General features: G+C 35.5%; 1 protein-coding gene across 1 annotated transcript in view; it reads left to right on the forward strand.

The window, feature by feature from the left end:
• kiss1ra (KISS1 receptor a) overlaps nucleotides 1-9,471 on the forward strand; it is a 17,388-nt gene extending 7,917 nt beyond the window's left edge. Inside the window, exons 3-5 of the mRNA XM_016530280.1 lie at nucleotides 4,510-4,645; nucleotides 6,099-6,337; nucleotides 8,888-9,471. Of these exons, the coding sequence (XP_016385766.1) occupies nucleotides 4,510-4,645; nucleotides 6,099-6,337; nucleotides 8,888-9,262 (750 nt within the window). The 3' untranslated portion in view covers nucleotides 9,263-9,471. The remainder of the gene's footprint in view (nucleotides 1-4,509; nucleotides 4,646-6,098; nucleotides 6,338-8,887) is intronic.
• The last annotated feature ends 821 nt before the right edge of the window (nucleotides 9,472-10,292 follow it).

Here is a 10,292-nt window from a genome sequence, read left to right on the forward strand (position 1 = left end):
TGTCACACCCCTGTGGACTGTCGATTGTGGTTTCTCCCTCTGTGTCCTTATTTGGTGGTTCCTGTTCTCATTATCAGTTAATCACCTCATTGTGCTCACCTGTCTGCCCCTCGTTATCTGCCCTATATTAGTTCCTGTCTCTTGTGTTCTAGTTTGTCGGTTATTGTGAATGTTACCCTGTGTGTTGATGTCTACCCTGTCTGGATCTCCTGTTGTCATATCATTAAATATCCTTTTCTTCGTCGTCCTGCCTGATCTCTGGAACACCCTGCCCGTGACAGCTTTATTGAATAATTAAGTAAATACAATTCCTTAATTTACCTTTGTAAAGAAATCTCATTGCTCTCTGCTGTCTTTACCGACGACATCTTAGTCCTGTATCGGCCACCGTAGCTTCTCTAAAGGGAGGGGTGAGTGGAGGACTGAGCCGTTGGTTGCAATTCGCAACCTCACCGCTAGATGCCGCTAAAATTTAGACACTGCACCTTTAAGTAGCATGACAGTAGGTATTGCATTGTTTAGCATCTTTTTACAGTGAAATGTTAAGTCAAACATTGTAAACACTGAATAAATCTGTTTTCAACTGAGATTTTCTACACTGTAATAAATTAATAAATATTTTTTTTTTTAAATGACAGCTGTGGTTGCTGGAATAATTTTGTAAAAAATACAGAAAAACTGTAAAGACATTTACAGAACAAACTGTAAATTTTACCGTATAAAACAGTAATTTACAAACAAGAAAAATTTAATGTAAATTCAACAATGTGTACTGCTACTAAAAGCACCAAAAACTGACCACCCATAATGCAGGTGGTAAAAGAAAGCCACATGAAGAATCAAAGTCAAATCAAATCAAAGTTAAAGTATATACTAATGTAACACCCCCTTCCTGCCACTGGGAATTTTTATATGATGGGTTCAATTCGTGTTGCTACCGATTTCACACCTTAATCTCAAAATATCAGGAAAAAAATAAATGCAACTAACCACAAAGCTAAAAGTTAACCCAAATTCGAATTTACTTAATTAAAATGAATCTGTTGCCAATAAAAAATAAAAGAATATAATTATTTCGTGTTACAGTGGTAGTCTTTTCAATAAAGTTTCTATCAAACCACAAGTGTGTAGTCCCTTCCTATCAAATTAGCTTTATATGTAAAATCAACAGTCAGCAATATGAAAGAAACAAAATCAAGAACTGTCACAAATCAATGAAATGTATAACACTCTAAACAGGCAAATACTACGTAAAATACTTGTTAGTTCCAGTTGCAGGCCTCTTTGCTTCTTGTGTTCGTAGAGGCCAAGAACGCACTGCCGCTTCACTCACCTGAGCCACAACAAAATAAAATAAAACTGAAAGCAGGTACCTGTGATTAAGATATAAGTCATTTAAATCAGGATCATACGCAGTCACAGTCTGTTGGTTTCCTAATCGGAATCCATCCCCCCGAAGCACATTTGGCAGACGTCAACGTTAATCCGTGGGCACTTCCTACCGTGGTAAGGCCCTTCAGATCTCTGAATCCTCTCAACTCTGGTCAGCGGTAGACGGCAATCCAGTCACCACAGTCCACATCTTCTTCTTCTTCTTTAAATTTTATTGGCGGTTGGCAAACCAACTTAAAGGTGCATTTACCGCCACCTACTGGACTGGAGTGTGGGCAGTAACCACAGTCCACATACGTTATCGTTCCCCTTATCACTCTCTTTATCAACGAGCGCGATCCTAGACAGTTTATGCGAGATGCATTGGCTCGCCACCAATAGTTCTCCTATTAATGTCTGTGACGCACTTTAAATTAGTCAGGAACTTCGCGGTCACGCTTAGCCAGTTAAAACACATATATAGGGAGATATCTAGCTGACATCTCCCTTTTCTCGCTCGTACTATCTTCTTTTTTTCTCGTTCTTCGTCCCACCCTCTCCCATATCCTGATACCTGATTGGTCATTATTCACAAGGCACCCAATTACATTATAAAGAAATAAAATTGACAGGCCCAACAGTTTAGGTTCTCTCGAAGTGTATTTTTTTCAGTACACTAACTTATAATTTTATACAATATTAACATAAACTTTACTTGCATATGAAATATAAAACCGTAACATATTCTGGGCTACACTAATATACAGAAGGTGCACAGGGTAATTCACGCAAACACAAAACACCATCATGGTAACACACATGCAGTGTTGGGAAGGTTACTTTGGAAATGTAATAGGTTACAGATTACAAGTTACCCTATTTAAAATGTAATAGTAGTGTAACTTTTTCAATTACTTTATTAAAGTAATGTAACTGATTACTTTTGATTACTTTTTGATTACTTTTATACATTTCTAATGAATGTTTATTTGCAACTGTTAATAATGTTCAAACACCTACACCATGCAGGGTTAACCTTACAACACGCAGAGCGTGCAGGATTCATATATTGTCTTTTTTGCGGCTTAATATTCTCAGACACTAGTCCATATCGCGTTTTGATTCAAGTGTACTGACCTACTTTTGATGTATTCGTCCAAAATGTGGCATATTCCGTCCGCGTTAGGCTATACTAGGAATTCCGTTTTTATGACTGGATTCTACGAACCAGTCTGTGTTTTCCGCATCGCAGAAATTATAGGGCCGTATGTCTCGGAGTAGTCAGTGCAATTTGGGAAAGAAATCAGTTAAATCTGTATGTGGATGTGTGTAAATATTCAAATGTAATCCCCTTTGTAATCGTTAACATTTTCATAAGTAACTGTAATTTAATTACACATTTTTTCTTAGTAACTGTAACTGATTACAGTTACATTTATTTTGTAATTAAATTACGTAACGCCGTTACATGTAACTAGTTACTCCCCAACACTGCACACATGGCATTTAAATAATGCAATGAACTTTCATTAAACAACATAAAATGTAACATAAAACCCTAATATACATAACTGATAACAAAAACTATTAAGAAGCATGATTATTCAAACAAAAAACTTTCAAATTGTGAAGTCACATAGGGAATTGTGGGAATATCAGTTTACACTCATTTTTTTTTTACAGTGTATTATTAGTTGTAATACTGTACCTGTAAATAGTATAAATCACACTAAATGAGATTCATTCAAAAATCCTTGGTTTTGGGCTGAAAAAATTTAGCTCTGATTAAATTATATTTAAATGATATACAGTATTTCTTCTGAATTTCAGATAGACGTTTCCTTGTTAAGTAGCTTCAATGTAGTAATCTAACTACTTTTTTCCAAAAGGATAACAAGCTACTATAGTATAGCTATACTTTAAAACTGTAACTTGTAGCTTGACAAGCTTCAAAGCTTTCCCAACAACAGCGTTCTCTCTGCAGCAATACATAAAAGAGTAATCCTCTGAGAACTCAAACAGTTCCATTTAAAACAACCATACAAAATATACATCAAAACAGAAAACCACAACTGAACAGAAATGCTCTGAGAAAACCTTTTTTTTTTTTTTTACATTTGGGGGTACATGAAGGAAGAACTTATTTTTGTATGGCATTTCAACATTATGATTCATCCCTCATTTCATGTAGATAATAGAAGATGTGATTGTGAGTCAATCTTTATTCACTGCCTTGTGAGAGACTGCATCGGCCAAACAAAAAAAGTAGGACACAGTATAAAAGCTAGCATTAAAAACATAGGAAAAGGCAAAGAAAACTACCTATGTGACCAAAGGGATATGCTAGCCCGTCAAACATATGACTAGACACTCGTTTCAGCTATACTTTGAAGTAAATTCACTTAAATTAGCAATGTTTCAGGACAATTGGAACTAAATAAAATTTTACTTGTACAGTACCAGTCTGCTGTTAATTTACAAGTCTTCTTTCTTAGCTGTATTTAATTACTGAACAAATGAACAGCTTACACAAACACCAAACAATTGCTGTGGGAGGAATAACTGCATAAATTCAGCTGTGTTTTTGCTCTTTCCTAATCCTGTATTCTTCATACAGGTTTGGTCCAAAAGCACTGTGAAGCTTATCTTGTCGGACACACAGGCCTCCTCAGATTGAGGCCAAGCACACATTTTTTGTTTAATCATTAGATACCTTGCACAAAAGACGATGGGATGGAACAGCTCTTTGTTCACACCTGTTGCATCAAAGAGCTAAGGGATAGTTAAGCTTGCATAAAAACACTCGGCACAATGATTGACTTTATTCTCTAAAGCCTCTCCTCCTACCTGATTCTTTTAATTTAAGATGAGCAATCAGGCACTTCAGTTCAATTAATTCACCAGACAAAACCACAAGTGAATGGGGCTATTTTGTGTATGTCTAGAATTAATTCAAAAGGCGATGAGCTAAAGACTGGCCTGTACTGAAAGCATTATGCGGATGTGTCTTTGATGTGTTAGATTTTAGATTAGTTAAATCCAATTTTCATGTTTACTCTAGTGCTCTGGAGCGTGTCTGTCTTGCATGTCCTGATAATGATATGAACACATGATAACAAAGTGTTTGGCAATGTGTAGGTGACTGTACAGGCGACGTGCATCACTCTTACGGCGATGAGTGGAGACCGTTGCTATGTGACTGTGTATCCTCTGAAATCCCTGCACCATCGAACCCCTCGTGTCGCAATGATTGTTAGCATCTGCATCTGGATCGGTAAGTCATTTAGTACAATTCTATATCACATACACAAAACATAAAGAAAGATAATTTTGTTATAATGTCATTAATGGATAGTTCACCCAAAAATGAAAATTACCCCATGATTTACTCACCCTTAAGGATCCTAGGTGTATATGACTTTCTTCTTTCAAACGAATACGATCAGAGTTGTATTATGCTACACTGATGTCCTATGTCCCCCCCTCCACCAGCCCCCCGGAGCCATGTGGAACACGTTTTATTATGGATGGATGCGCTCAATTGGACTTCATTTAGACGTTTGAAAAATAACACCCACCCACTGCCATTACAAAGCTTGGAAGAGCCAGGACGTTTTTAAATGTAACTCCGATTGGATTCGTCTGAAAGAAGAAAGTCATATACACATAGGATGGCTTGAGGGTGAGTAAATTATGGGGTAATTTTCAGTTTTGGGTGAACTATCCCTTTAAAAAAATGTCCTGGCTCTTCCAAGCTTTATAATGGCAGTGAATGGGGGTCGTGATTTGAAGCCCAAAAAAGTGCATCCATCCATCATAAAAGTACTCCACACGGCTCCAGGGGGTTAACGAACTCAATTTTTCATTTCATTGTTTTGTGTTTTTAAATGCAAAATGTGTTCTGTGTGAATGGCCCAACAGTGAAGCAAATGTAAATGTGTGATGGGGCCATTTATATTGAACACGTTCTCTACGCGAGACAAAAGCGGTGAAAAAGAATGCAGCGTCTCGAGACAGGTTTTTCAAAATTCTTTGACACAGTGTATTAAAAAACATGGCACTCATGCACGAGATGCAGCCAGACATGGCACAACTGTCAGAACAATACTGCAGAAATGCACTCTGTGTGAATCAGCCCATGGAATCTCTTTATTCTTTCCAACGTTGTTTGTCTGTTATCTCAGCCTGATCTCATTATGATTCATACACAGAATTTACACACACACTTTATATTAGGTGGCCTTGTACTAACATTTAAATTAATCAGTTGAGACAATGCACTTATTTTGTACATACATGTTTTTACATTGTACATATTTATTTTGTACATATTATATATTTATTGTATGTATTTTATTTAGAACTGCAATATATTTACTATAATATAATCTGTTTCCTTTATATTATATATTTTTAATATTTTATTTTTGTATATATTGTAATATTGTATAGACCAAAACACGCAATTACCAGAGGTCCATCTAGAAAAGTAGTCCCACTAGGTTTAGACAATTCTACATTTTTTTCTATAACTTTTTCCCCTGAAGAATTAATGTAAATGCTTTAGTAGAAATTCAGGCTTCACATTTATTCTTTTAAACATGTCCACTTCCATGTAAGTGTATGACAGTACCTAACTGCATTTAACCCAGAATACTCCTATAAATTAAAAGTCTATAAATGAAAAAGCATTCAAATTCTCATAATCCCTTTTGTTATGCAACAAGGTTCCTTCATCCTTTCCATACCAATCTTCCTGTACCAGAGGCTTGAGGACGGCTATTGGTATGGACCAAGAAAATACTGCATGGAGAGGTTTCCATCAAAGACCCACGAGAAAGCTTTCATCCTCTATCAGTTCATAGCCGTATATCTACTGCCTGTCATTACCATCTCCTTCTGTTATTCCTTCATGCTGAAGAGAGTGGGACAAGCTTCCGTGGAACCAGTGGATAACAACCATCAGGTATGATCGTGGGTAACAACCATCAGTGATGACACTCCACTGAATGGACATGAAAGGCTATATGTGCTTTAATCTATTATTCAGGTGTATATCCTCCCGAGAGGCTGTGAAACATCTTGGTTTCTTTTCTTCTCTTCAAAAGTAAAGAAATAAAGGAGTTGTAGTAGTAACCTTTATTTAACAAGGTAAAATAAAAATAATTTAAGGGCAAAATAATATATGTAGAGCCTTGTAAAAAATAAATAAATACAGAGCTTAATTTTGTACATGCTACACTTAAATATTAATAAAATTAACTATATTAATATAAAATAGAAAAAAAATTTTTTTGAGTGTTTATTCCCGACTTTTAATATTTTGAAAAATTCATTTTCACAGCAAAAACAGCATTAAGTCATCTGGTGTAGGTGTGGTCCAGTTACACATAGGCGGTGTCCGAAACCTAAACTCATGACTTTACAGGCAGCGTTTTGTGTTTTGAGTTTCTATATATAAAAAAAAAAATCCAATAATTGGTAATTATATATATAGGGTAGTCATTTTGTACCAGGAACACCACAAAAAGTTATTTAAAAAAAAATGCATACTCTGCATGAGCAAAGTCAGTAAGTTTTAGTCCAATGCAATAACGTTAACTTTTCTGGAAAAAGACAATCCTCTCTGGGTCAAAAAGATTGGAACAAAACAAGATATACGCTTTGAAGATAAACAAGCATATATTTAATGACTTATTTTTTGATAGAAATGGAATCATATGTTGAAATAAACAGACATTTACTTAAATAGATTTACTCTAGATATACTTTCACTCCTTCAGACACGGCTTTATTCTTTTCACCAACTGCTGAGCTGATCATATGCTGCCTACAAAAACCAAACTAAGCTGAACAGATCAGTTGCTGTTACGCATAGCATACACTGGGTTCAGATGTGCCTTGGACACGTCAGACAGCTGAAACATTCACATGTGATTTGGGCCCAATTTTGTTTTGTTTTTCCCAGACAGATTTGTGACAGGGTTTAGGTTCACACCTATGCTTCACAATTTTCAAACAGTGGCACAAATTCTTTATTAGACTGAGATTTGCAGTATTTTCTCTTTGACAAAAAAAACAGTCCAGTTGATAATGAAAAGCCACCTCACAGCTTGATGCTGCCACCACCACACTTCTCTGTAAATATAGTGGCTTTTTGATACATGGACAGTATAGCTTTGCCACACATTCGCTTTGAATTCCAGACTAAAAGCTGCTAAAAGCTCTATCTTATCTGAGAAAAAAAGATCTCCCACATTACAGCTGAGTGACCTCTCATTCACTCAGAGTTCCTGAGTCACCATACTGCTTTTTGGCCAGCAGATGTTTACACAGTCTTACAGGTCTTTTTCTTGTTTTGTTTTTTTGAGTTTTTTTGAGGAATGAATAATTTATGCAGCAGTGCTGCAAAATCACATTTGAATTTTGTTTTGTACCCTTTTCCTAATTAATGCTTTTGTTTCATATTATCTTCTTCACTATTTTATCTTCACTGTAAATTTGTGCAATGGTCTGTACTGTTCATTTTCAAAGCCAACAGATTCACAGCATGAATAATGATGGAGCTGTGGGACCTTAATCCAGAAAATATGCTGGCTAATTTAGTAATTCAGAGATCAAACTCAACTGTTTTTACAGCAAAAATTGTGAGTGTTTTATTTATCTGTGTATAGTTACAACAGCATCTTGCAGTTTTGTATTGTAGGAATATTTAAGGGTCAGTGATAAATAAGGATATCTAAAATTATATAGTCATTGAATTCATGTTGCTTTACTTTAAAAACAAAAACAAATTAACAACAAATAAATGGTGTAACCACCAGGTTAAAAAAAAATAAATAAAATAAAACTATATACTTTTCTGTACACCTTGAATATTCTTATATACACATCTTAATCATTATTTAAAAATATATTAAAATCTATCTATAATTAAATATCTAAAAACAAATCCCTTAAATAAAATTTAACCATTTTTCTTACTTAACCTAACTTGCCTTAATTTTTCAAAAAAAAAAAAAAAAAACTTAATGTAATCAAATAGTCATACAGGGAACTTTCTTTTCTGTCACATGACTATTATATCCGTTTTTACAATATTAATCATATTTTAAAACAAAATATATTTTAAATATGTAAATATGAATGAAAGATTACACAAACTACTTATGTCAACATTACTTTATGAAATTTAGAATTTAGAAACTGAAAACATTTTCATCAAAAAGAGGTGTATTCAATTCATTTTTATATATTTGTTAATAACATCCAGACAGAAAAAAAATATTGTTTCTTATCTTGTCAGATTTAAGTACATTAAAAATACAAAGAACTGCATTTCAGTGTATAACTTCATTAGAATGACTGAAATTCTTAATACTTTTGCAGAGCGCTGTCACTAAATGTATAAAAATATGTGGACTTTTCTTTCTTTTTTTTTCTTTTTTTTTTTGTAAAATCATATATCAGACCCCTTTTGCCCGCTATAATCATATCAAAACCTTGTTTATTTCAGGTCCACCTGCTCTCAGAGAGAACTATCTCCATTAGGAGCAAGATTTCCAAAATGGTAGTGGTCATTGTTGTTCTCTTCACCATCTGCTGGGGTCCCATTCAGATCTTTGTCCTGTTCCAGTCTTTCTATTCCAACTTCAAAGCCAACTACGCAACATATAAGATCAAGACATGGGCCAACTGCATGTCCTATGCCAACTCCTCTATCAACCCTATTGTCTACGGTTTTATGGGCGCCAGCTTCCGCAAGTCCTTCAGGAAGACCTTTCCCTTCCTCTTCAGACACAAAGTGAGAGACAGCAGTGTCGCCTCCCGCACGGCCAATGCAGAAATAAAGTTCGTAGCAACGGAGGAGAGCAACACTGAGAGGAAATGAGAGCAGATGACACCTCAACCATGAATCCATGCCAACTGTCTAGTCGCCGAAGCACAGGCTTCCCCCATAAATAGGGGTTATATTCCGTTCGCTGAGTTGTGAAAAAATTCTAATGTGGTGCAAAAGGCCATTTAGAAGGCAAAGAACTGCAAAAGTGCACATAAATTATTACAGTTATAATTACAGAGTTAAGTAGTATTATTTAATATTGGCATCCAACAACTCTTATGATTGTCCCTGCTGTGTTATGAGAGCTTGCGTTTTTAAAAGTTGTATGGAAAGCTCATTTCACAGGGCGTAAGTTCACGGATGGGGAACCAAACGGATGTTCTGCCAGCGGAGATGTGTAGGAGCTTGCCTGAGAGGATGTTGACTAAATCAAACAAGGCAACTGTTGACTCATCTATTGTGTTTGACACATACACGACACCTCCCTGTGCACACTGCCTCATGAAACACCACTCCAAACTGCCCTTCATCGGTTGCATTTATATATTCTGAGCATTCTACGACATGGCTCAACCTGAAGAGGTGTACTCACAAGGTATAGACTCTCTCAAAGCACACCACTTCTCAAGATTGAATGAATGTTGCTCAAAGCACAGTGTCTATCCTAGAATAATCTCAATTGCCTTGCTGGCAGGTGCAGCGAGGGTTAACAAACATGTGTGAATGGAATTGAAGATGATAAAGATAACATCATTAATGTGATAAATGTAAGATGTATTTTATTTAAAAAAAAAAATAGGATGCAGCATAATGTCTCAATAACCATTTTCAAGGAGCAATTCACCCAGAATGTTTTTTGCGTTTAATAATGCGAGAAAAAATGCAAGGAAAATGCGGATTTTTTTACATTTATTATTGTTTCAGTACTTTTAACCTGAGCAGCACATTTATAGTATACCGTGTAATGTGCAAGTTGCTGCTAAAAATGCTGGATGGGCGCACAACGGTCAAACACGTCCATCTACCGTAGTAAAAAAGTAATATATTTAAAATACATTTATTTCCTACTAAGTGTTGTTCA

The sequence above is a fragment of the Sinocyclocheilus rhinocerous genome, unplaced genomic scaffold (assembly GCF_001515625.1).
Source record: "Sinocyclocheilus rhinocerous isolate Xijiao unplaced genomic scaffold, SAMN03320098_v1.1 scaffold484, whole genome shotgun sequence".
NCBI lineage: Eukaryota > Metazoa > Chordata > Actinopteri > Cypriniformes > Cyprinidae > Sinocyclocheilus > Sinocyclocheilus rhinocerous.